The following is a 27,540-nucleotide window of genomic DNA, read 5'->3' as shown; positions in this document are numbered from 1 at the left end:
CCTGAATTCGAATTTTGATCCCAGATGTTTATTAGCTGTGTGACCTGGGGCGAGTCACAAACTTCTGCCTGTTTTTCCATCTATAAAAATAGAACTCACCTCCTGGGGCTGCTATGAGGATAAACATCATTCACTATAACAAACCTGTAAAATGGATGAGGTTATTTCCATTTTACAGATGAAGAAACTGAAGTTCAGTGACTTGTCTCAGGTCATACATCTAGTACGTGTCTGAAGTGGATTTGAACTCAGATCTTCCTGACTCCAAGGTCCAACTCTCTATCCCCTGTACCACCTAATGCTTTTCTAGGCTTTTCAGCCAGGTTCTGAAGTTGTTAGACAACCTGTCTCAAGAGGGTATCAAACCTGTCTTGAACCTAAACAGGAATCACCTCTAGAATTAGAAGGAAACTTGGAAATTATCTTACTGATTTTAAAGGTAACAAAACTGAGGATTAGGGAAGTTATGACTTGTCCAAGGTTGCACAGACAGCAAGAAATGCAAATACTTTGAGGGACTTGTTCTATTGAACCTCAAATAGAAAAGATTTCAGAAAATATTCTTCACAAGCTAAGCTATGCCAATCCAGTGTGTATTTCTTTCTACTCTGATGCAACAGAAAATTCTTCCAGTTCTTCTCATTCTGTGTGGTTCTTGGTCAGTTTTTCAGAAACCTTCACTGTGGTTCTTATGGTGGGTGTGTCCAGCTTACTGGAGGCTCCTTCTGTTCAACTGCTATCTCAAGGGTAGGGAGTGAGGTTAGGGCAGGACTGGGAGAACATTGATATGACCCATCCATGGGCAAATTTAGAGGAAAAGCTAGAGGCTGGAGACAAGTGAAGTTTGCAAGTGGGGTTCTTTGGAAATAGCACTGGAATTGGAATCAGTAGGCCTGGGTTTGATTCCAGACAGGCTTTGATCTGTGTGTCCATTAGCAAGTTAACTGACCTCTCTCTTGGCCTTGGAGGGGCTGAGGCTTGCCTCTGAGGGGTTATTCTAGTTCTAAATTCTTCGAGGCCATGATTGAATTGGTAAGTCCTTTTCCCTGCAGTGATTGTTCCCAATGTGAATTCTGTATTTCTAAGACTCCAAGTTTCCATTTGCTATTGGACCTTCCAAGGTCTTTCATAGCTGACATTGTAGATTGTAACTTTGCTGGTCTCTCCTCCCCACCCCATCTCCATTCCAACTTTAATAATTCTGTCATTCTTTTGGAGAAGCCCATCCTAAACAGGAAGAACCCTGTCAAGGACCTCAACTGCCTTCTACTCTCATAGGTTGAAGCATGAAGGAAATAGCCCCAAAGGCCTTCCCCACAAAATTCACCACCCATTCTGGTCCTCATGGAAGAGCTCCAGGAGGTTGAACTTCCCCATTCTCTAGTGCATCCACGCTTTAAGTTGAAATGGTAACTTTCAGATGGAAATGAACACAATTGAACCCAGGGATAACAGAGCTGCTGACCCACATTCAGTAAATCTGGATTTTTTTTTTAAATTTTTCACTCACTTGCTAATATGACTTGGGCCAAGATACTGCCCTCCTCTAGACTTGTTTCCCTATCTGAAATCGTATGATTTGATCTTTAGAGATCCTCTCCACTCACACATTTTATGCTCTAAGATCTTACATTTTACCAACATTTGACATCCTGTGTGGGTATGCTTTACAAAGTAATTTGCAAATATCTCATTTTATCTTTACAATAACCCTGGGAGATAGGTGATAATCTAGCACCATGGACTTTTGTCCATGAGGTGTTCTTGGCAAAGATACTGGAGTGGTTTGCCTTTTCCTTCTCTGGTGTGACCCCATTTTACAGATATGAATCTGAGGCAAATAAGGGTTAAGTGACTAGCCTGGAGCCACATTGCTAGTGTCTGAAGTCAAAGTTGAATTCAGACCTTTCTGACACTGGGTCCAGTGCTCTACCCACTGCACCTTGGATCTCCCAACTCATCACTCTCAGAATTAAGCTCAGATTTGATCTTGGATAGTCTGAAGTCCTTCACAGTTCTGCTATTGTATATTCAAACTTCTGTGGTTTTCCCTGCATCCCCAGTCTAAGAGTTCCAAGGTCTCTTTCTCTAACATTTCAAGATCATGTTCAAACTTGGTTTTGTTTTTTGAGATTGGGTCTCTTTTAGCATTTCCTAGACTGGAATAGGCCAATCCTATTTGCTATTCTGAAGCTTCAACCTACTCTTTTCCCAAACTGGATCACTTCAGGCCTTGTAACCTCATTGTCCCATGCTGGTGCTGAATTTAGTGGGAATTATAAGCATGCCGCACTATACTTAGCATATATTCTAAATTCTAAGGTTCCCCCCAGCTCTATTTGATGTTCTAAGGTTCTCCCAAGCTCTGCCATTTGATGTTCTAAGATTCTCCCCTCAGCTATGACATTGTGTTCTAGGGCCCCATACTGCTGACGTTATAATTAAGGTTCTAGTTTTGACATTGTGTCCTCTAATGACCTTCCCAGCTCTAACATTCGTGTGTTCTTAGAGTCTTTCTAACTCTAACATTTTGTGTTCTAAGATTCCTCCCACCTCGGCCAGTTGATGTCCTAAGGCCCCTGCCAGCTCTGACACTGTGCTCTAGGGCCACTCTCAGCATCAATGTTCTTTGCTCCTTTCCAGGTAAGATTCCATCTTCTGAAGTCCCTTTGAGGTGTGACACCATTAACCATCCAGTGTACAGAGTGTAAGGATGATGCTGGAGGAGGGGGGGGATGAAGAGACTGGAGGACTTGTGTCCCTCACCTTCCAATCCCTCTGCAGGCTCCACCTCCTCTCCCTCTTTGCCCTAGATAGCAAGCCAAGCAGCAATGTTTATATAGAGTAAAAAGACTTTATTAAGAAGGCTTTGAAGTCAAAAAATAAAACTCTTGATACAATTTTCTTAACCGTCAAGTCAGCTCAGCAAATATATAATCAGTACTTTAGCTGTGTAAGGTTAAAGGTCCGTTATTTTCTTTAAAATAAAATATATTTTAGTTCTTAAAATTTATTCAATAAAGTACATATTTTCCTATAAATTCCCTACATATACACAAGGTAAAAAATAAAAAAATAAAACTAAAAAAATAATAAAAACTTAAAGACATAATCAGCAAAAGGAGAAATTTTTTCTTTTTAAAAAAAGGTAGGTTTCTTCTGTTTGTGACATGACAGTTCTGTCCCCTCCCACCCCAAGTGGCCCTCCCCTCCCGCCCAGGTGTGGTCTATGCCGCCTCCCACCCCTGCTGTCCGATTGCTTGTGGTTCCATCCTTGCTAACTCCCCCTCCCCCCAGTGGCACCGGAACCCTCCTCCCCCCTCCCAAACTCCCTGGGTTAGCTGCCCAGGGACCCCAAATCGAAAGCCCTCCCTTAAAAAAGAAAGAAGGAAGACTATGTTCTCCGCAGGCAGGTGGGCAACCAGGCGGAGAGAGCCCTTGGCCCTCTTAGGAGAGACTGGAAAGCCTAGCAAAGATTGCTCCATACAAAAACCCCCCCTCCCCAAAAGGTTTAGAAATATAAAAAAGACAACCCTTGTGTGTTCTAAATAAAAAGTGCCATTGGACCTCATCTCTCTGTTTATTTTAACTTTTCAACTGAATACTGTTATTTGGAAATAACTGTAGGACAGCCAGTCTGCCTAGTCCCGGCAGCTTCCACACCTGGGGTCCAAGTTAAAGCTATTCTGTAAACATTGGAGGTTTGTTTTTTCTCTGTGGTTTTCTATTCCCCCCTTCCCCCCCCCAAGCCCAATTCACATACCTCCCCCTGTTCCCCCTGACCAGCTCTCCCTCCCCCCCAGCCCCAGTCCCCCTCCCCCAAGTCTCCTCTCCCCTCCCCCCATCCCTCCACCACCTCCTCCTCCCCCTGGGAGTTGTTTTTTAAATAAAAAGATCGGAGTGGAAAGGGGCTCTTAAAAGGGGTGCTTGGGTGAAAGAAGGGGAGGAGGAGTGGGAGGCAAGGAGGTCCCCCCTTTCTCCTCTCATCTCTGCTGGCCCCTCTTCTCCTCCCTCCCCCCCAGCTGAAGGGTGGGCGCAGCTAAGAAAAGATATGAATGGCCTGGGTGGCTGGGGTATGGCAGGCAGGACACTCGGGCTCAGCCTTCCCACAGATCCGGACGGCGCACTCCATACAGAAGAGGTTGTGGCCGCAGGGGACTAGGGCGGCGATGACTTCACTCTCGTAGCACACCATGCAGTCCCGGGACGCCTTGCGGGCCCCCTCAGAGCTGCTGGAGTCTGTTGGGGAGCCTGAGGCTGCTGACACACTGCCAGGCAGGGAGGATGATGAAGATGAGGAATAGCCCGTGCTGTTGGAGAAGGACGATAGAGAGCCCTGGGGCCCTGGGAGCCAGGAGAGGGCGCTGACGGGCTCACTGGGGATGCGCCGGGCCAGTGGGTGCTCAAGGCTGATGCCCCCTGGCTCAGGCAGCGTTGGTGAGTGGCGGGGGGTGGCAGCACCGCTGAGCCCGCTGTTCCTCCGCTGGGGGCAGCCAGGGACCGAAGGACAGCCGCCAAAGGCCTGCAGGGGGTTGGTGCGTTCAAAGGGAGACCAGATGGTAGCTGGAGTGGTCAGGTCGAGGGCCAAGAAGTCAAAGCCAAAGTCACAGTCCTCAGAGCCCAAAGGGGGCGCGGGTGGGGCGGCAGACTGACCATCTCCCCCAAAGCTGAAGCCGCCTCCACCCCCGGGGCCGGGGCCAGGACCATAGGGACTAGTGGGACTGGCCTCCGCCGCGGGGGCCCGGCTGCCATAGAAGGCTTCTGCGGGGGCTAAGCTGTCTGCACGCAGGCCAGCCGAGGGCCGTCGTGCAGGGTTTGGTGCCTTGGCCCATAGCCCCGCTGGACCGCCCAGCAGGTCGAGGCAGACATCAGTGCCATTGGAGTGAAAGTCATTCTCAGCACCAGCGTCGATGAAAGAGCCTGTGCGCATGGTGATATGGGCCTCAATCTCCTCCCGGGCCCGGTCCACATTCTCAGGCATGCCCGTCACCTCAAACACAGGCTCCTTGTCCCGGCTCGGGGTCACGATGTACGTGTGCGTCTGCTGCTGGATCCGCTTGATGGTGGCACCCTTGGGCCCCACCACCAGTCCTACCACTCGGTAGGGGACACGGACCTGGATGGTGGTCTGCCCAGGGAGGTTGGGAGGCCCCTGCACAGCTCCTGTCAGGCCGTTCACCTTGTTGCGTGTGGCCCGGATCATGGAGAAATGCTCTGCAGCTGACAGGATCTCCCGCTTGGCCATCTCCACATCCTCTTTGCGCCCAGTCACAATGAAGATTGGCTCCTCACCCCGCACGGGGGTCTTGATATAGGTGTTGGTTTTGGCTCGAAGGGCCTTGATCTTGCATCCTGGGGGAGGGAGGGAAGAAAGGAAAAACAGTGATCAGAGGGCCCCCACTGGTGGACTCTCGGATCAGCCCCTCACAGTTTAGGGGCTTCGTAAAGCACTGACCCTCACTCTCATATCCTACCCTGTGCCCCCCCAAATCTCCAAGCTGCAAAGTGAGTCTGGAGTTAGTCCCTTTCCCTCCCTGGGCCCTCACATCAGCAGGGGAAGGTACACAGTAGGGGCTTAATAAATGCTTACTGAGGAAGGGAAGGAGAAAAATGTAAAAAAATGATTATTGAAAACTACTGTTACTTGTATAGTTGGAAAAATAAACATTAATTAAGAAAAAAATGAATGCATGACTGAATCAATGAATAAAATGCTTACTGACTGGCTGATCATCATTTGTAAAAGGGGAGGTCCTCGATTCCAAATTAAACACTATCTACTAAGTTTCAGCCAGCCAGTAGCAGAACCCATAGGTCCTGACCCCAAAGCTCCCACCTTTACCTTGTCAAAGAGACTTGAGTCATTATTGAACAGAGGAACATCCCAGTGACACAGGTTTGTTTGGACCACTCTTTAAGAGTTGCCTAATTGGCCTTTCTTCACTGAGTCTCTTATTTCCTCCTGATCATGTTGGCCTAGAATCTTCGGTGGCTCCCCGCTGCTTACAGACTCCACTCCAAATTCCCCAAGTCCAGATTCCCCAAGTCCAGCAGTTAGGTCTGGTTCCTGCCTACCTTTCCAGACTTAGGTTTTTTTTCCCTTTGCACAATCTATTTGTTGTTCCATCTCCTACCTGTGTATCTTTGTAGAGACATTTCCCCCATGCCCAGAATATGATCTTTTCCTGGTCGGAACCCTTAGCTTCTTTCAAAGCTCAACTCAGGTACCTCTGGGAAGCCTTTCTGACTCTTGCCTTAGATTCAGGAAGACCTGAGTTCAAATTCTGCCTCAGATAATTACCAGCCGTTTGACCCTGATCAAGTAACTAATGTTCCCTCAGTTTCCTCATCTGTAAAATGAGGATAATAGTTATCTCCTAGCTCCCAGAGCTTGTCCTATCAAATAAGATAATATTTATAAAGTTCTTTGCAAATCTTAAAAGTGCCAGAGGAAATATTGGTTGCTCCAAGCTATTCATTCTCATTCTCTCTCTCTCTCTCTCTCTCTCTCTCTCTCTCTCTCTGTCTGTCTGTCTCCTTCAAACTAAATATGTTTAAATGTCATATAATCCCTAGGATAATGTAGCAATAATAATAACTGACATTTATATAGTGCTTTAAGTACTACAAAAGGCTTTCCTTATGTTGTTATCTGATCTTCACAACTATTCTGAAGCTGTAAGTTTATTGGTCTCTATTTTACAGATAGGGAAAACTGAGGCTCATGGAGGGTAAATGACTTGCCTAAGTCACACAGCCAGAAAACAGCAGATGGTAAAGAAAGTCTAATCCAAGTCAATTGACAGAGCTCCATACATGAGGCCATGCTTTCTTCTTGAAATCCAGGACTGGTTTTCAGAAGGATTTTTGTCCTTAATTCCTAGATCCAAAATATCACAGCTAAACAATGCTGCTTAAATTAAGTGCTAGATCCAACCTTACTCATTTACAGATGAGAAAACTGAGGTAAAGAGGACTGATGGATTTCCTCAAGGTCACAGAGGCGGCCTTGTTAGTAGAAGAACTAGTGGACCTTCAAAATTTCAAATCTTGGTTATCCTGGTTTATGAGACTCTGGGAAAATGTTATCTCATCTGTAAAATGAGGGAGGTACTGCAGGTAGATGACAGTTGAGGTTTATATAGTGCTTTCAAGGATTACAAAGCCAGAAGCAGCATCATGTGGTGGACTCAAAGCCAGAGGATCTGGGCTCAAGTTTAACCTTGGACACTGCTGTCTCTCTGGGCAAATCGCTGCTCTAGGCCAATATAGACAAACTCAAAGACACAGATCCTTGTGGGCTACATAATAGGAAACCACAAATTAACAATGTCTATGTTGCATTATATTTGTTTTGCATTTCCTGATTACATTGTCATCCATGGTCTCTGACACCTCTGCTCTAGGCAATTCTCTAAGACTTCATTAGGCAGAGAAGGTACTGGTGGTAGAAGGAATTTTCTCACCTGCCAGTTTCCTTTGCCAATGAAACCACAGTCTCAGAAAGTCATTTGAGTCTTCATATAATCCTCCCTGTAAGCATAATTAGTTCTACTTTACATATGAGGAACTGAGGTCCAGACATTAACTGCTTTAACCACATTGGTTGTACTAGAGGCAATGTTCAAATTCAGATTTTTTAAGCCTAAGTCCAGTAAACCATCCACCTTAACTTGGGTGACCTTATCTAGCTCTGACACTGTTCTAAGGACCTTCCCAGTCCTGACATTCTGTGTTCTAAAGGCCCTCCTAAACCTAATATTATCTGTACTAAAGATCCTCTCATATCTGACATTCTGTATTCACAGAATATCTGAGCCATCAGAAGGGACCTCATTAACAACCTCTTCTAATCCACACACAAAAGTAATGTCTGACAACACTCTAGATGAGTATTCAGAAGACCACCTGGAAGGGAGAATCCACATACTCTTCATACAGCCCATTCTACTGTTGGGCATCTCCAATTGTTAGAAAGTTCTTTTTTGAAGTAGTCTCAGTTTACCTTTTTGTCACTTCCATACCCACTGCTTCCAGTTCTGCCCTCAGAGATCAAACCTTCAGAAACATGTTACCCTATGTCTTCTCTTCAAGTTAATCATTCCCTGTTCCTTCAAATGAATTTCAAAGACCATTTTCTCGGGTTTTTTACCACCCTGGCTGCCCTTTTCTGGATACTCTCCAGCTCATCAATAACCTTCAACTATAGCGTTGGGAACTGACCTGGATATTTCAGATGAGATCTGTCATGGACAAGGGGCAGGGGAACCATCACCTCCTCACTGCCCTGAATGATCCCCTCTTAACTGCATTTGTTTTTGGCTCCCATAATCACACTGCTGCTATCTTGATCTTGAAGTCCACTAATACCACCAGATCTTTTTCAGAACTGCTACCTAATGATGCTTTCCCCAACTTCTAAGGGTTAGGGCCTTTTCAGCTCTCTGTTCTGAGGGTCTGATCATTTCAACCTGCTCTGTGTTCTGCAGCCCGAAGTTAATTTTACTGGCTATCAACAGATTACCAATTGATTTGAGTTTTACTTAATAGGCACAAAGAGAAGTAAAATACACAATCCTTGCCCTCGAGGAGTTCGTTCTATGAGGAAGATAGCATGCAAACCACCATAGACAGGATAGAGGGAAGGTCTGAAGAGGACTTAAGAAAAAGGCCTCTGCAGAAGACAAGGCTTGAGCTGAGTATTTGAGGAAGTCAGGAGGCAGAGGTGAGAAGGGAAAGTATTTCAGAATTGGGGCACAAAATCAGGAGACACAGGGTCTTGGTCAAGGCACAGGGAGGAGGCCAAGCACTGGATTATAAAATATAAAGGAGTGGGGGGAAGTGATGAGTGAATGTTCATGAATGAAAAGAAGGGAGGGAATCTGGATCTCAAAGTTTTTGTGAAGGAAGAAGAAACAAGACTTGTCAACAGACATGAGGGGTGAGAGGGGATCTGAGAAGGACATCTAGATAGTGGCCCTGGACAGCAGAAGATGGCACTGCCCTTGATTGGAAAAGAAAAGCTAGGAAAGAAGGAAGAGTTTGGAAGAGAAGAGAATGAGTCCTCTTTTTAACAGAGTGAATTTAAGATGCAGATGAACATCCAGTCTGAGGTGTCCAACAGGCAGCTGGTAGATGCGGTCAGGGGAGAGGGTGAGGCTGGGTAGAGATATCTGGGAATCACCTTCACAGAGATATCTGACTCCAGGAAGCTGATGTCAACGACTGAAGAGGAGAAAGGTCCAGCACAGAGGCCTGGAAGACATCCAATTAGTGAGTAGGACCTGGAGAAAGATCTGGCTGAGAAGACTGAGAAGAATGAGTCAGAAATGAAGGAGATCCAGAAGACAGCATGAAAACCTAGGGGAATGTATCCAGAAAAGATTGATCTCCATAGCAGCAAAGGCTCTAGTCTGCTCTGGAAAGATACACCTGAGAAAAACCCATAGGAATTGGCAATTAAGAGATCACTGGTCACTTTGGAGGGAAACATTCTAGTTTAATGGTGAGGTTGCAAGTCAGATGACAAAGAGTTAAGCAATGAGGAAGGAAAAAGTTAGCAGAGACCCTCAAGGACCCTTCCCAGATCTAGTTCAGCAAAACTCCATTCAGAGGTGCTCAAGGCCAGGAGGGTGGGCCACACAATCTAGGGTGGAGGAGAGGAAGTCTTTTATGGGCACTCAGGATTCACATCAGTAAGATGGGGGTAAAAACACTACTGTTATTTACCTGACCAGGCTACTGAGATTGTCACTTGAGATTCTTAAATCTGCTATTCAGGGATAGAGGCCACACTTATAATTTCAATGGCAAAGGAAGACCCAGATGAGGGAACCCTTTCTCCACTTTCTCCACAAGAGTCTCAGAGAATTTGCCTGGACTCCTGAGAAGTGAAGAAACTTGCCCAGGGTCACATAGCCAGCTCCAAGTGACTCCAAGCGAGATTTAAAGCCAGGTCTTCCTGAATGAGGCCAGCTATCCACCTACAGTGTTAAAGCTGCCTCCTACTCAATAACTCCAGGACCTTCCTATCACTTCCTATCAACCATCAAATCCAGTTTTGGCATTCAAAGCCCTTTACAACCTCCTACTACTCTAGACTCCTGATCCCTCTAAGCCTTCTCCACCACCCCACCCCCATTCTTATATTCTGGTTTCTTGGTTAATCTGCACACTAGATCAACTCCAGACTCCAGGAATTTTCCCTGGTGTCCACCAGGCCTGGAATGCTCTCCCTCCTCACCTACACCCAGCTATAGTCCCACTTTCTTCAGGAAATGTCCCCTAATCTTGCCTTCCTTCTGTGGCATGTTTTGATTTATATAGCTCATTTGTACACAGTGTAAACAAAACATATCATCTTCCAGAGCTTCTAGAGGGCAGGGACTGTGTTTTAGACTTTCTTTGTATCCCCAGAGTTAGGCAAACAGAAGGTGCGTAAGAAATGCTTACTGACTGATTCACACAGGGCAAGTCACATCCCTTCCATGGGACTCAGTTTCTGTTCTTGTAAAATGAGGGGACTGGACCTTCAAACAGTGAAAACAACCCAGAAAAAGAAGCATAGAAGTATAATGGAAAGACCCTTGACTTGGGAGTCAGGGGCCCTGAATTCAAGTCCTGCCTCTACTTCTGTAAGTGTAGGCCTTGGTCCCCTCATCTGTAAAATAAAAGGGCTAGACTCACTGGCCTCTGAGGTCCCTCTCTCTACATACTGGAATCTTTAGTTTCTAACAAGGGACACTGCAGGTTCTGAGAGAGAGGGAAGGTAAATATTTCCCAGAAGCCTGGGAAGGGGAAAAAGGAGACACTCAGCAGCCTGGTCCCACCTGGGCTAATTCTCTAAATCTAGAAGCCTGACCCTCCAAATACCTCATATTAACTCCAGACTGACGTCACTGCTTCAAACCTGGCTTCACAGGTTCTGCTAGGAACACCAAAGCCCAGGGCCACTAGACTGAGAATCCAAAGATAGTATCTCTGGGCTTCAACTCCCCCATCTGTAAGGGGGCTGAATGGGTCTCAGGTCATGTTCAGTCACAACATCTTATCTGAGTTTTATCTGTGGCACAAACAGGAGCTTCTGGGAAGAGATGGGGCAGATGAGTGGGTGGAAGGATCAGGGTTGGACCTGGAGTGACCAGGGCAAAGGGAAAGCTTCCTAACAGCTATCTCAGAGTGGAAAATGGGCTGCCTTGGGATATCTAACAGGCTTATGATGAGAACCAAACGTGAGAGACAGATATAGGGGAAAAGGAGAGACAGAGCTGAGAGGAGACAAGAGAAAGAGAGGAAAGAGACACAGAGAGGGGAGTGAGTGTGTGTGAGTGTGTGAGTGTGTGTGTGTGTTCCAAAAACATTAAAAACAGATATATGAATGTCAGAGAGGCCAGCTGATCATGTGCTCAGCTACCCTAAGGAGACCTCTTGATGACATAGGGGGGGCTGAACTAGATACTCTCCCTCCCCCTTAGGTCCCTTTCCAGTTCTAGGCTTCTTCATTTTCTTTGTTAATGAACAAACCTCTGGAACTGTCTTAAGGAAAGGGAGCAGATCCTGAGACCCAAGTCATAGAAGAAAGGTGTGGTGGGGATTCTCCCTACAAATATAACCCCTAAGTCTATGTCTTGGATACTAACTTAGGGCACCCAACTCTCCCAAGTAGTTTCACTCTTTCCTTCATTAAAAGAATCTAGGATACTCAGGGGCTAAGTGACCCCTACATTGGGCCTCCAGTTAGAACACTAGAGCCCCAACCACAGCCAAAAGCTACAGAGGCTAACAAGGTTCCCATACAAGGGTTAAGGTAGGCTCAAAGCCTGTGCCCTGCTCTCCCTTCTCAATAACCAGCCCCCCACCCCCACGGGGCCTCCTTGATTCTGATGTTTTCCCATTCAGCAGGAGCAGAGTGAAAAGGCTAAGGGATAGACTTGGAAGCTGAGATTTAAATTGTAGCACACCCATGAAGTATGTGGATGACCTGGGGCAAGATCCTTTATTATTCCTTGCCTCAATTTCCTCACCTATATAATAGGGGTACCTTCTCTCCCATTCCACAGCTTTTGGGAGGATCACAAGTGATTAAGGTAAAGAAATTTATTAGCTATTATTTCCTAAAAGGTAAAATGACAATTCTATCCCAGCTATCTACCTTTCTAGGGGGTAGGGAGTGGGGTGGGGTCTAGAGGCTCAGAAGATATTCAAAGTGCTGAACAAAAGTGAGCAGGACAGAGTAGAATAAGCATTCCACATTCAGTCACAAGACCAGCTGAGTGACCTGGGGAAAATCACTTTCCACCCTAGGAATCTAATCATCTATCAATGGGGGAGGGGGAGAATTGGCCTAGCTGACCTTTAAGGTCCCTTCCAAGAAAGTCAGGAGGCAAAGAGGGTCAGATGTGGGGCAGAATCAGGGCAAATACTTGGAGAGGAGAGATGGACTATCTAGGTTGAGAAGTGGCAAGAAGGCTGATACAGCTGGATCTTAAGAATCTAGATTATGGGAAGGGAGTAAATTAAATGATCCAAAATGGTAAGAAGGGGCCTGGTTGTGAAGAATTTTAAATACTTAACAGAAGACTTTAGAATATTTTATCCTAAGGGGTACCTAAGCAGCTCAGTGGATAGAGAGTTGGGCCTGTAGTTAGGAGGACCAGAGTTCAAACCCAGCTTCAGACAAGTTACTGGACAAATTACTTAACCCCAACTGTCTCAAAAAAATTCATCCTGGAGGTAACAAGGATACTTTAAAGATTTAACTGATTAGAGAGATATGACACCATCCATCTTGTATTCTAGAATTAATACCACACATAGCCATGTATTTTAATAAGAACTTTTTGATTGATTGGGAAGAGATCCAAACTTCTCTATTATTTGAGGTCTTCCGTGCCATGATCTGGCCTCCATATAAACCTCCTCACCTCCCTCTGCTCCCACCAGACAGGACTCGACTATAATTCACGGACACAGCTTCTACCTTGCCTTTCTAAACCTGCTCCTATGCCATCTTCCCAAGTCTACATTCTTCAAGAAACCTCTCACACTTTTGAAATACAAGTCTCCTGTTTTGTCTTGTATGGGCATTACACAACATTCAGAGAACTAGAAAGGCCTTCAGGTTCTAGTCCCAGTTTAATTCACCACCTACTCACCCTCTTCTTTGGACCAGTTCCTTCCCTGCCTTAGCTTTGCCATTAATAATTTGGTCAAAGGCCCATCTCCTCACTTCTGCCCTAGTGCAAAAGACAATTGAGGTTTAGGGAGCTACTCGTTGGAGGTGCTTTACCCAGGGTAGCTCAACATGAATTAAGTAAGAGTGGCCTGGAGAATGGGTAGAAAGACAAGGTCTTGGGGCAGCTAGGTGGCGCAGTAGATAGAGCACTGGCCCTGGAGTCAGGAGTTCCCGAGTTCAAATCCAGTCTCAGACACTTGATAATTTCCTAGCTGTGTGGCCTTGGGCAAGTCACTTAACCCCATTGCCTTAAAAAAAAAAACCTAAAAAAAAGACAAGGTCTTATGTCCAACTCCTTTGTTTAACAGATAAGTAAGCCTTATCATCTTCCTAATCCTACTTCTTCCTAATCCAATATTCTCAGGACTCTGGGTATGACTAGATGGATGACTAGATAATCACAGGGCTCTGGATTGATTAATCAGTCATTCAACAAGCATGACTGCTGAAAGATATCCCAAGATATCTTCAAGTTTTTCTTTTTTTAAGACTTTGCTTTAAACTCATGTCACTCTCTCATTGCCAGGCAAGCCCCACTCAATCGTAGTTTGGGGCAGATGGCTCTAAGTGAATGTAAATAGCAATTGTTTCCCTTCTGGCCAGAAACTCTAAGGGTCTTCTCCTAGATTGATTTTTTTTTTTGAGTAGGCAAAAGTGGCCATTCTTTGTTTCCATTTCATTTTTTTTAAATTTTATTTCTTTAAGGCAATAGGGTTAAGTGACTTGCCCAAGGTCACATAGCTAGGTAATTATTAAATGTCTGAGGCTGGATTGGAACTCCAGGGCCAGTGTTCTATCCACCATACTGCCTAGCTGCCCCCTTTGTCTCATTTCTTACCTAGCTTTAATCACTGAATGAATGTTGCCTCAAACAAGACCTGTTAAGAAAATTTAAGCTTAAAAAGGCCGAGATTTCTCGCTGCACCCAGGGTCCCCTCCAGTTGTCCTCATAAATATCTGGTCACTGGATCCAAATGGCCCTAGGAGAAAGTGAGGCTGGTAACTTGGCACAGCATCCCCTTCACTCAAATCTAACTCATTTGTGTGTAATGGCATCACCTCCTGGAGAGAATGGTCTTCTTAGAGAATAAAGGACAATCAATTAACAAGTGCTTATTCCACAGTAGGCACTGTCCTAGACCTTGAAGATACAAAGGAAAAGTGACTGGTCACTGACCTCAAAGACCCCAAATGTTCTGGGAAGATAACAAACATACACAACTAAGGAAAGAAGGGGAGACGTGTGCCAGGTACCCTAAAAGACTAACAAATGGAAAATCTACAAAGAGTTGATAATATATATGGAGTGAATTTAAAGTAACCTAAGAGTAGGGGCTGGGGACTGGGAAAGGCTCCTATAGAAGGAGGCTCCCTTGAGTTAAAAACTTGAAGGAAGCAGAGCCACAGACTCTAAAACGGGAAGGTAAGAGACAAGTCCATGCATGGTAAAATCAGAGCAAAAGCAGAGATAGTAACAAGAGCATCTATATGGCTGGGACATAGTATATAGGAGGTAATGGGGAACAGGCTGGAAATGTAGGAAGGGGTAGTTCTGAGCTTAAAATGCCAAGCTAAGCTTATATTTGATTTTGAAAACCACAGGAGGCACTGGACCTTATTGAGTAGGGGAATGATATGGTTCAATCTTTACTTGGTGGTTGTGCAAGGGATAGATTGGAGTAGGGAACCTTGAGATAAAAGAGACTCATGGTGAAGCTGAAGGCAATGGAAAGACTTTTATAGGAACTCATGCAAAGTGAAGTGGGCACAACCAAGAGAACTTCGTATACAGTAACAGCAACATAGTGTGATAATCAACTGTAACTATTTTCAGCAACACAACACTCCAAGATAATTCCAAAAAGATCCAGGATGAAAAATGCTTATCCACCTCCAAAAAAAAAGTGATGGAGTTCAAATGCAGTGAAGACTATTTTTCACTTTTTTTCTCATATTTTCCCCTTTGTCTGCACTTTTATTTCACACATTACAATATGGAAACTGCTTCCTGTTTAAATGGGGAGAGGAAGGAGGGGAGAGAATTTGGGATTCAAAACGTTAAAAAACAAATGTTAAAATTTGATTTTACATGCAATTAGGGAAAAATATTTTAAAAAAATTTTTTTTAGGTTTTTGCAAGGCAATGGGGTTAAGTGGCTTGTCTAAGGTCACACAGCTAGGTAATTATTAAGTGTCTGAGGCCAGATTTGAACCCAGGTACTCCTGACTCCAGGGCCAGTACTCTATCCACTGTGCCACCTAGCCGCCCCTTTAAATTTTTTTAAAAATAAATATGAAAAAAAGTAGTTCAGGAAGGTCTCCGTGTGAATGGGAAGAAGGGAATGTATCTGAAAGATGGTAGTGGATAAATGAGGGCCAGAATGACCCTGAGGCTGCAGACCTGTGAATAGAAATATTCAAAAAAGGGCAAGGTAATCACTGCTATGAGAACTGAACCCACCAGAAATAATGAGACAGTCACATGGGAATGAACAGAAGAAGGTATGGCCAGGGCCTGGAGGGACATTCCACAATCAGGAAGGGTGTAATACAGTAGGCTGAGATGGGATGGTGAGACAAGTGGAAGAAGAGTTAAAAGGGAGAAGTGTCACAAAGAATCAGAAGGAAATAAGTACACACACAGGAAATGTCTGATACTATTAAATGGTCTCACCTAAAAAGAACTTCAGAAAAGGCTTGGGTTTAGGATTGGAATAAGGGGTTGGAGGTAGAGGACAACAGACAGATCCGGTAGACTATGGTCGATGAAAACCACTGCAAAAGGGTGAAGTTGGAGTGCCTATCTCCACCCCAGTAGAGAAATCTGCAGTGGAATGGCCATCTAGACCTGTCATTCCGCTCTCCCAGCAGCACCTATTTCTAGAGCTTCCTAATTCCTTCTCCTCATGACTTTTCCAGTAAGAGAGGTGGTGCATCCATCATTATCCTCATTTTACAGAAGAGGAAACAGCCTCAGAGAAGTGACTTGCTCTTAGTTGAGAAAGTGCTGGATGGAGGATTTGAAGCCAAGTCTTCTGATTCTAAGATTCTAATCCTTATACAACAGAGGCTCCTTTGGCTCGCTAAGCTCTCCTCAGAGCTCCAAGCCCTCAAAGGAGCAGGGAATGTCTATTTTCACAGACCTCCTTCCCACAGTGCCTAGCTCAGGGTCCATCCGAGCAGCCTCTGAAAGAAATTTCTAAAGACAGCTCCTAGAAATGAGGACAACTGGATGACAGATCGAGAGCTCAAAGCATGCAGTCCAACAAGGAAGCCCTTTCCCTCCTCCCCCCAGGGGCCCTCCTATATCCCTCAGACAACTCCCTCAACTCAGTAGCAAATAATAACAGCTTTTGTTTCTCCATGCTCTTCACAGCTGACAGGGCACTTTCCTCCCAACAGCCTAGGGAGACAACTAGTGCAGGAATTAGTATCTCCATTTTTCAGATGAGGAAACTGGAGGCCAGGAAGAGGGAGGAAATTGTCCAAGGTCATATGGTTAAGTGATAGAAAGAAGGGAATTGAATTCAATGCTCTAAGATCAGTTAAACAGAAATTGTTTCCAGCTTTGAAAGGGGAAGGCTGGGTGGTACAGGGAGAAAAGGGATCAGTGATAATCAGTTTTCACATTGATAGTTTCTAAAGCTGATCCTAGCAACCATCCTGATTAGGTAGGGCTTCTTAATCTTTTTGTGGGCATGTCCTGGACCCCTAACCAGCAGTGAAGTCTGTGGTTCCCTTCTCAGAAAGATATGATTTGCATCAAATAAAATATATAGGATTATAAAGAGAAACCACTTATTTTGAAATCACAATTTACATCAAATAAAATAGAATTATAAAGGAAATAAATATTTTGAAATCATAATGTCATTTTCAGTGAATCCCCTGAAATCTATACAGAGACCCCAGATTAAGAACCGCTGCTGTCAGTGAGGTGCTAGGATGATCCTCATTGTAAAGATGAAGAAACTGAGACAGAGGTTGGTATCTGGACCCTGATCTTCCCAAGCCCAGGCCTCTTTCCAAAAAAGAGGCTCAAGTATCCTTTTCTGATGAGTGAGGCCTAGGCTCAGAGAAGGGATACATTTATTCTCTTTTGACAGAAATGAAAGGATGGGACAAGATTTCACAGCACAGTTGGAAATCCATGGAATTTCACATTCCCCCCTCCAAGTACAGGGTCCAACCTGCTTCCTATTACCCCCTCTCACAAGTCATCATTCTCTGCAATGGAATGGAGCCTTAGCTGTTTTACAAAGTTCTCATAGACTGTCAGAGGTCAGGGTGACCTTTCCTATCTAGTCAGTTTTCATTTTACAGAAGCAAAGGGAACTCAAGTCACACAACAGCTACTGAGTTTGAACCCTCAGCTTCCACCTGCTAGTCCCATGTCTTTAGACCATGCCACTTTCCAGGGCATTAAGGTTTGTGGGTAGGGACATCTATAGAATCACAGGATTTGGACTGCCTGGCAAAAACCTTGAAGATGGAATCCAATTCTGTCATTTTTTGGATAAGGAAACTGAGACCTAGAGAAGGGCAACTCTCAAGGTCATTCAGAAGGTTAACAAGGGAACTATGGATGGAACTCAGCTCTTTCTCCAAGAAACCTAGGATTCCTGTTACCTTCTGGGGTAATTAATGATGAAGACAGGTTTCTGTCTGTAGACCAGGCTGGCCTTGAATCACCCCCCCCCTCCAGTCAGTCACTCCACGACCAACAGGGCATCAGAGAGCTGAGTCCTTAACAAAAGAATTGCCAAAATTTCCCATGTCTTTGGTATAGTGGTCTACTTTATGTATATTATTACATTTGATGTTAAATATGGCATGAGGTAAACAATGGAAAGATGAATATTCCCATTTTAGAAATAAGAACTGGAATGACTTTCCCAAAGCTACAAAGATGGAACATAGCAGAACTAGAATTTAGGCCACCTTTAAATCCAGTTTTCTTCCCCTTCCCCAGGTACCTCCTGTGGTATGGATGCGCACCAGACCAGGGGCTTCCTGTTTTGTCTGTGTCTGTTATCGATTATCCTGACTCCTGAAGCCATCTTCTCCAGAAAAACTTCCCAGACATCTTTGTCACTCGTCCCATACAGCCCTTTCCTTTGCTCAGGATTGGCCATGCTTGCCTAAACCACTGAACCCACCTTTTCATTGGCCTCAACTCAGTCCTGCTGTGTGAGTGGCTAGAAATCATCCTCACCACTATACTCCAATTCAAGTCAGTATATATGAAATTTTCCCATCTCTGGTCCTTTGCCCATGTCCAATATCTTCCCTTTGGAAATTCTCCCCATCTTCCAAAGGGACATTCCCTTAAGAAGAAATCCAAGAAACCCCAGTAAGCATCCCTTCTGCCCTTGTCTAACAAACCCTAGCTATCAGGGTGTGTCTGATTTGGGTGTTTCTGGATAGAATGTCCTTCCTACTCAACTATGAGTGCCACAAATTTTCTATCTCCAGCCTTGGGTATATGAGGCCTCTGCATACAATGAGCACCTACTACATTAATGACTGAAGCTCCTTTTTAGCCCATTAAGTCCAAAACTCAATTATTTGAATTGGGGAATTATCTGAATTGGAAGGGCTTTGCAAATTTAGCCCAACCACCTCATTAGAGAAGAAACTGAGACACAGGGAGGGAGGGAAGGGATTACTACTTGTCCAATGTCACACAGTTAATAGCAGAGGTGATTCTTTTTTTTTATTTAGGTTTCCTGCCTCCAACCTTGCCTCCTCCTTCTAATGCCTATTCAATCTGACTGGCATTTATTTATTAAGCACATACCCAATGGAAGAAATATCATATGAAAGTCAAAGGAGAAAATAGTTCATGCCCTCAAGAAGCTTACCTTCCATCAGGATAAACAAGTATATATACATGAAGTGGGAACCAGAGGCCTCCCTGGGTGGCACTTGAGCTGAGCTTTGAAGGAAGTTAAACACCTACTGTGGGCATCTGTCAAATGAGCTAAAAGGAAATGGCCAACCATTCCAGTAATCTTTGCCAAGAAGACCCCTTAACATGGGGTCCTGGATGGTCGGACACAACTGAACAACAGAAAGCTCCTACTGCGATAAGCCTTTTACAAATATTTCATCTGATACTAACAGGATGTCTATGCTGTCACTATCTCCATTTTACAGATGAGAAAATGGAGGTGGACAGATGAAGTGATCTGCCCAGGGTCACACAGTAAGTGACCAAGGCCAGATTTGAACTCAGGTCTTTTGAAGGAAGTACTTTTTGAAGGAAGCCAGGGAATTCTCATAGGCAAAAGAGTAAGTAGAGCAGCCCAGATTCAGGGAGTGGGCAGCCACTTCAGTCAATTCCTGGTTGACATCCTCCTTATCTCTGCCCCACCCCAGACACACACACACACACACAATTGTTCTGCAATCTCATCTCTTTTCTTCCCCCCATTCAGCCAGATTTCCTCCCCCCATCCCCAGGCTCATCAGAGATACCTAGTCCTTTAAGACAGGGGCTCATGCACCTCCTCTAGAAAAGCTACCAACCCAACCCCCCTGTTAAAAGCTCATTCCTCCCTCACTTCTGGCTATGTGATCTCAGCATGCCGAAGAGGGCACTGCAACTCACTGTTTTGTCTGGGATTTGAGGGTCCTGTGTTTTCAGGGGTATCTAATATGTACAGATGAATTCATGCATGTAACCTGGGACTCTGGGCAAGAAGATAAGAGGGACAGCGAGGTCCACAGCAGATCATGGCTTTGGAGCTTAGATCCCACCTCTGTCACTCATTCCCTTTATGACCTTCTCTGGGCCTTAGTTTCTTCATTTATAAAATGTGGAAAGTTGGGTTAGGTGGTCTCTAAGTTTCCTTTTCCCAGATCCCCTCTTCTCTGAATAGGAACCTTTAAAGGGCAGCTGGCTCAAATGAAATCACAAATGGAAGCATTTTGCAAACCTTAAAAGCCCTCTCCAAAAGATACTGTCTAACTCATTAAGGAGCCATAAAGTAAAGAAGGAAAGACTGATTAGGCTCCAAGGAGAGAAGACCATGGATGACCTCCACCTGCCCCCCACCCGGGACAAGCTCCCGGAAGTGACTGAGCACCATTTTTTCAAATCCCCATTTCCTCTTCTGTAAAATGGGAATTAACTAGATCTCCTTTGGGAATAGTTGCTCAGAGACTCAAGGGAGACACCAGTAAGGAAGCTCTTTGGCAAGCCTGAAAGTTGCATGCAATGTCTGCTCTGCTCCTCCAATTATAAAGATTAAGGGAGGAACACCTTCAGGGAATCCCCCAGTAGGCCCAGGTGGCAAGCCTAGAAGGTGAAATCTCCAGGGACTTCCCAGAGGAGGAAAGGAGTATGTTCTGGTGGGATTCTGCTCTAGAAAAGGAAGAAAACTAGGATGAAGGGTCTCCTATCACCAGAGGAAGGGATTGGGGTGGGGGTGGGGGTCACTAGTTAGAAGTTACCCCTGACTACTTCCTGAGACTCCCATTAGATCAAATCATCTTCAAGAAGAATAATCTAGGGCGGCTAGGTGGCGGAAGTGGATAGAGCACTGGCCCTGGAGTCAGGAATACCTGAGTTCAAATCCGACCTCAGACACTTAATCATTACCTAGCCGTGTGGCCTTGGGCAAGCCACTTAACCCCATTGCCTTGAAAAATCTTAAAAAAAAAAAAGAAAAAAAAGAATAATCTAGGGGCAGCTAGGTGGTACAGTGAATAGAGCACTGGCCCTGGAGTCAGGAGTACCTGAGTTCAAATCTGACCTCAGACACTGAATAATTACCTAGCTGTGTGACCTTGGGAAAGTCACTTAACCCCATTGGCTTAAATAAATAAATTTTTAAAAAAGAATAATAATCTAGAAGAAGTTGGGGAAGGAGAGAAGGTTCTCTACAAGCCGTGTGGATCCCAGCCCTTCCCTCCCCTGCATCTCACAATCACCTCTCTCTCTCTCTCTAAAAAACTCAAGATCACTTTCCTCACCACTGCCCTGGGAAGATGAGAGCAAAAAGGTTCTTCTCTTTCCCATCTAATAGAGGGGTGAATTGAGGTTCAGAAAAAGGAGGTATCTGCCTAAGGTCCCAGGACTGAGTCTCTGGGCTAGCTGTCTGAGACTTCTCCAACCCCCTTTCAAGAATTACAATACTGGGGCAGCTAGGTGGTGCAGTGGATAGAGCACCGGCTCTGGAATCAGGAGTATCTGAGTTCAAATCGGGCCTCAGACACTTAATCATTGCCTAGCTGTGTGGCCTTGGACAAGCCCCATCGCCTTGCAAAAAAAAAAAAAAACACCCCCCCCCAAAAAAGAATTACAACCCTGAGGTCCCTTCCTCTGCCACAGACTCAGAGGCCCTGCCTCCCCAAGTTTTTCAATTTCACCTTTCCCCATTTATCAAATGAGATATGATTTGTAAAATGCTTATTAGCATTAGCACCCTAAACAGTTGGTGCTAAATAAACACTTAATCTCTTCCCTCCAAAGGGAAACAAGGCCCAATCTTCATATCCCAGCTCTGCTCCCTTTTTCAGAAAGACTTCTGATTCCTACCATCCTTTAGATAAGCCTTCATCTTGAGGATGGGGGAGTCTCCCAGGAGTCAGAGCTCTGAGCTCCCTAAAAGGGACTAGAGGATTTTCAAAAGCAGAGGTGGAAGGGTGAGAGGGAGGGCATTCAAGACCAGGGAAGTTCAAAGTCATGGAGAAGAAAGGAGGAGAAGGAGAAAAAAAGATTGTGTGAATCTTTGGTTCCCATGGGTGGCACATTCCCCTCTTTGGCTTTCCCCCTGGCTAAAACACCAATTCTCAAAGTCAGGGAGCCCCCTTCTCTTCCCTCAACATTTGGGGCTTTGCTCTGACTACACCTCACATTTAGACAGGATTTTAAGGCTTACAAACCATCCTCACAAGGCAGATGCTGCCATTATCCTCATTTTACATATGAAGAACATCTCTTTAGGGCAAAAGCCAGTACCATTTTACAGATAAGAAAACTGATTCCCCTCCAAAAAGTGATTTACCTAAGATCACACTGAAAGTTGATAGTACAGACAGGTCTAGAACCACTCCCGCCTCCCATTTTTCCAAACCTGTATTTCTGCTTTGGCATAGGCTGCTCTCAAAAGACAGGACTGACCCACTGAGCAGATTCCAAATGTTTGCAAGGAGGAGACCCAAGACCCTAGCCCATCACACTACACCATCCTGACCTTACCACACAGCCTTCTTTATACGCAAAAGAGATCTTCCTGGTTAGAGTAGACAGAGCATCTCCCTCCTAGAGTATAACCCTAACCCATTCTGGGACCCTAGCTGACCAAGCACTGTTTCTCCCTCACCTTATTACTTGGTGAGCTGCCCAGGCCTCTCTGAACCCATGCTACCTACAATTCCCAAGGGTTCCCAAGGACTTCATTCTTCCTAAGGTGGAGTCCATAAATTTCCTCAGGATTGGGACCCTTGGGAAACAAATTAAACTTTCTAAAGCTCATTATTTTGCTTTCCCAATAAGTGTGTTTCTCAAAATCTTGTCCATAAAGAGGATTAATAAATGCATGATTGACTAATGTTATAAATTGCCTGTGTTTTGATGCATCTGAGGGGAACTGGCCATTCCTGAGGCACCCAGGAGGTATTCCTTCAACAATGAAAATGAATGATGCTCAGTGTCAGAAGACACTGTTCTAATCCAGGTTCAAATCATTTACTGACTTGAAGGAACTGTGCCTCAGGTTCCTCAACATAAAATAGGGTTAATAATCATCACAATATCCACCCTGGACTCCCCGCCTCCCCCCTCAAGGCCTGTGTGGAAAGTGTTTTGTAAAAAAAGCACTAAATAAGTGCAACTTGAGGAGAAAGCCAGGGAAACAAAGCTGTGTGTGTGTGTGTGTGTGTGTGTGTTTGTGTGTTTGTGTGTGTGTGTGTGTGTGTGTGTGTGTTGGGGGGGGTACTAAACTTAATAACAGGGATGGCAGTCAGCTTCTTTTAGGAGACCAAAGATCTCTGGGTTAGAAGGCAAGCCCTTGGGGGTCTGCTTCCAGATTTACTAGGACTCCTTAAGTGACAGGTAGACCAACTGAGGCCTAAAAGAAAAGGGATTTGCCCAAGGTCATTTGGGGAGTTGCTACCAATGGGGCTATAGGTTGTCTTGGGTTTGAATTCACCATGCTTGGGCCCTACAGCACAGCTGGTCCTGAAAACACTGATTCTGGGGTCCCAAGATGAGAGTTCAACCTATGCTGATGTCTGTGACCTGTGTGACCTTGGGGTAAGTAATTTCACTTCCCTGGGACTCAGTTTCCTCATTTGCAAAAAGAGGGAATTGGATGAGATGGCCTATATGGTCCCTTTGACTGGGAAAGGACCTGAATATCCACATCCCTGGGGTCCAGAGGCACGGGGGACCCCTCCGGGACTCCAGACAATTAGTCCTCAAAGTGCTGCTCAGGAGGACCAACTCCCCTATGCCCACTAGGGTGGGGCCCCAACCATTTTAGGAGCTGAGGGCAAGGAAAACATAGGAGACCTTAATCCTCAGTCTACCACACTAGCCCAGTGACCTTGGCCAAGATATCTCTCTGGGTACTAGGCTACCTAAAGCCAAACTAGCAACAAAATAACCTTAACTAGACCCAGCTGTGGTAGCAACAGTAGCAGGGGTCTATAGAATCATCAACAGGAGCATTTGCAAAACCATCTCCCTACATGATCTCATCAAAAACTCAGCAAACAGGGTATTGAGGACCTATTCTTAAGTTGAATTTTACAGGCAAGGAAACAACCTGCTGGAGGGTTGGCTCCTGAAGGAGTAGCTGATCCCAGGTCCAACCATCTTTCCACTGTGGTTTCAAGGAGAAAAAAAGTCAAACTGGGTCAATACCAGTTAGATGCCAAAAAAAGAGGTTTTAGATTGGGAAAAGCAGAGCAAACCTGGGTTCAAATCCAGACTCCATCACTTATTATTTTGGGCATCACTTCATCTCTCTTGGTCTGTTTCCCCAGGTGTCAAATGTGGGAATTGGACTGAAATGATCTATACATTCTAGAATCCCATATGGGATTCAGTTTCCTCATCAGGCACACAGCAATAAGTCTACTCTCACCATTGTCCAGTGCAGAGTACAGATAAAGATGGACAAGTCAGACTGATACCAAGGTTACTGTCATGCTAGGACCAGCTTGGCCTCGGGAAGGGCTATCCCAGACCTAGAATGGCACAATGGAGGGCAGAAAGGGAGGTGGCCAGCCTTTCCCAGTCTGATGCTGCCAGCCTGGCCCCACCCTGGTTCCCTAACCAGCTTCTCCACCCCCCCCCAGTCACAAAGAAAGAGCTAAGTAAGGTGGGAGGGGGGGAGGGAAGAGAATGAGGGGGTGTAGAGAAGGGGAGAGAGAAAGTTGAGACCAGCAGCCAAGCTGGGCTGGGCTGGGCTGGGCTGGGCCAGGGCTGAGTGGAGCAAGGAAGGAGTGGGGAGGGGGGGAAGTAGGCTGGCTCAGGGCAGCCCAGCCACCAATGGGAAGCCTTGGGCCTGATGTCACCATGCTAATCACAGCATGGTCCTCTAACAAAGGGAACAATAGGGCAGCCAGCCACCCAGGCCCCTCCGACAATCGAGCTGGCCCCAGCCTTCCGCACGATAGAAAGGAGACCACCCCCCTCTTCCACCCCAGTAGAGACTGTCCAAAGCAGGGTGCCGGTGGTTGCTGGGTGATGGCACCGCACTCTAGATACCCACCAGTTTATCAGATCAATCCCTTGGGGGAGCACATTCACCCTCAATTGTTAATATCAAACGGGCATAGAAGGACTTAAAAAATCTCTTCAAAAACATCAATGTCTCCCCCTCCCACATACACACCCCAAACACACACCCTTTTAATCTCTGGAGTATCCCTGGTTGCTGAGAAATATGAAGTCTTTGTGATTGATTCTCTGAAGAGCAGATGACACCCCCCCCAACTCAATCAGTTTTTTGACACTTGGTGGGGGGGGGGGCAATATGGAAAAAGAAAAGGCCTCAGCCCCAAAGCGAACAAAACCTGCTTTTCCTCTCGGGCTCATTCCCCGGGGACTCCCTTTCTCCAAATCACTGACACCTCTCAAACTTTGGCTGGCCCCTTAGCTAGAGGCAAGGTTCTGGGGCTGGGACCACCAAGGCCTGGCAGCAGACAAAAGGTGGGAGGGCAGCCAGGGCCAAGGACGGGGCTGTGGTGGGGGGGAGGGCTTTTGCCAAGTTAACACTCTCCAGATTCTGCACAAAGGGAACCGGAGTGACCCAGATACGGAAGGGAGGGGAGGGGGGTGCACCTCCTTCCCGGAGAGGCCAGATCTTGTGTCCTAAATTGAGGGTGCACGTCACGTCAGGCTACCTGAAGGCTCTGGGGGCACCTGCTGCCTCGGGCCCCCCACGTCAAGCCCCTGTCCCTTCCAAGGGGCACTTGGGCCGCCGTGGCGACCCCCGTTCTCGGGATAAAGGGGCCCCGGCCCACGGGGAGGGGGTTACCTTGTCTCCCCACAATCTCGGCGACGTGCTCGGAGCTGGGCACGGGGACGCACTCGGTCATGTTGACACTCTTCTTGCGGCTGCCGATGACGCTCATCTGCTCGGCCAGGATGGAGTGGTGGCCCAGGTGCGGGTGGTGGTGGAAGCTGCCGAACACATCTGGCGGGGACGTGGTGTTGGAGGCCGGGGGGCTGGCGTCCGCCTCCAGCATCTGCAGGGCGCCCAGCACGCCCCCCGCCCCGACGGCCACGGCTCCGGGGGCGTCCAGGCCCGGCCCGGCGGCGGGGTCCAGGTCTTCCAGGGCGCCTTCGGCCGCCTCGGCGCCCTCCTCCTCCTCCTCATCCTCCTCCTCCTCCTCCTCCTCCTCCTCCTCCGGCTCCCCGTCGCAGGCCTCGCCGTTCACCCCGCCTTCCTCCTCCTCTTCCTCTTCCTCGTTGTCCTCCTCCTCCTCCTGGTCGTCCTCCTCCTCCTCCAGCCCCAAGATGGAGAGCTGGTCCAGGGCGAACCTGAGGGCGGCGGCGGCGGCCGCCTCCTCCTGCTGCTCCGGCGGGGCCGGGGCCGGGGCCGCGGCCGGGGCCGGGGCGCTGTCAGGCGGCGGGGGCGCCGGGGGGCCGCCGGGGCTCAGCAGGCCCAGGCCGCCGCCGCCGCCGCCGCCGCCGCCCAGGGGCGGCCCCGCTCCCGCTCCCGCCGCCGCCGCCGCCGCCGCCGCCTCCCCTCCCTCGGGCTGGTAGATGGAGCCGGGCATGGCCGGGCGCGCGGGGGGCGGCGGGGAGCCGGGCTTGGCTAGGCGCGGGGCCGCGGCCGCGGGAGCCGGGCCCTCGGGGGCGAGGCGGCCCGCGGCCCGCACGGGGCTCGGGGCTCCGATCCTCGCCGCCGCTGCCGCCGCCGCTGCTGCTGCCGCTGCCGCCGCCGCTGCCGCCGCGCCCCGGGCTGCCGCCGCTGCCGCCGCGCCGCCGCCTCCGCCGCCGCCGCCGCCCCCTCCTCCGGCTCCTCCTGCCGCCGCCCCCCGCCGCCGCCGCCTCCTCCTTTGTCTCCTCTCCAGCCGGCCGCCGGCATTCAGCAGCAGCGGGGGGAAGAAGGGGGCCGGAGGAGCGGCGGGAGGCTCCGCTGCGCCCGCGGCCGCGGCCGCCGCCGCCGCCGCTGCCGCCGACGACGCCGCCGACGCTACCGCGGCCGCCGCTGCCGACGCCGCCGCCGCCGCCGACGCTACCGCGGCCGCCGCCTGGCGGGCGCGCTCCGGGCTGGGGCTGGGGCTGGGGCTGGGGCTGGGGCTGAGGCTGGGGCTCGTCGCGGCGGCGGCGGCGGGCGGCTACGCGGGGCTGCGGCCGCCGGGGCGGGAAGCGGCGGCGGTCGCGGGGGCTGCGGCGGCGGCGGCGGGCAGGGCGGTGGGCAGCGCGGCGGCGGCGGCGGCTGGAAGCTCCCTGCTCCTCCGCCTCCTCCTCCGGCCGCCCCGCTCCCGCCCCGCCTTTCCCGGGAGCCCGTGACGTCAGCCCCCGGCCCAACAATGGGCCGGGGGGCACGGCGCAGGCGCGGGCCGCGCGCCGTCCCACGTGTCGGCCGCGGGGCGGCGCGGCGCGGGGCGGGGCGGGGGCGGGGCAAGCGGCGCGTCCTGGGGAGCGGGAGGGGGCGGGGCGGCAGGGGGCCCCCGGAGGACTCTCCCTCGGGCTCTGGCGCCGCCCTCGTGGCCGGGAGGCCGGCGCGGTGAGGACCGGCCCCCCCCCCCGGACGTCCCTCCCCCCCCCCCCGGGGCCCGGCGCCCGGGAGCCAGGCCGCCGCCCCTCCCCCTCGCCGCGGCTCCCTCCTCCCGGG

General features: G+C 48.1%; 1 protein-coding gene across 1 annotated transcript; it reads right to left on the bottom strand.

Moving 5' to 3' along the window:
• Nucleotides 1–3,866: 3,866 nt before the first annotated feature.
• On the bottom strand, nucleotides 3,867–26,609 carry MEX3D (mex-3 RNA binding family member D). The gene is made up of 2 exons (XM_074204692.1): nucleotides 25,732–26,609; nucleotides 3,867–5,352 (listed from the first exon to the last, which is right to left on the bottom strand). The coding sequence occupies exons 1-2, from the start codon at nucleotides 26,474–26,476 to the stop codon at nucleotides 4,040–4,042; spliced, it is 2,058 nt and encodes a 685-aa protein (XP_074060793.1). The 5' UTR covers nucleotides 26,477–26,609; the 3' UTR covers nucleotides 3,867–4,039.
• Nucleotides 26,610–27,540: the final 931 nt, after the last annotated feature.

The sequence above is a fragment of the Macrotis lagotis genome, chromosome X (assembly GCF_037893015.1).
Source record: "Macrotis lagotis isolate mMagLag1 chromosome X, bilby.v1.9.chrom.fasta, whole genome shotgun sequence".
Classification (NCBI taxonomy): domain Eukaryota; kingdom Metazoa; phylum Chordata; class Mammalia; order Peramelemorphia; family Peramelidae; genus Macrotis; species Macrotis lagotis.
The sequence above is the reverse complement of the archived record's forward strand: the minus strand, read 5'-3'. Positions and strand labels throughout refer to the sequence as shown.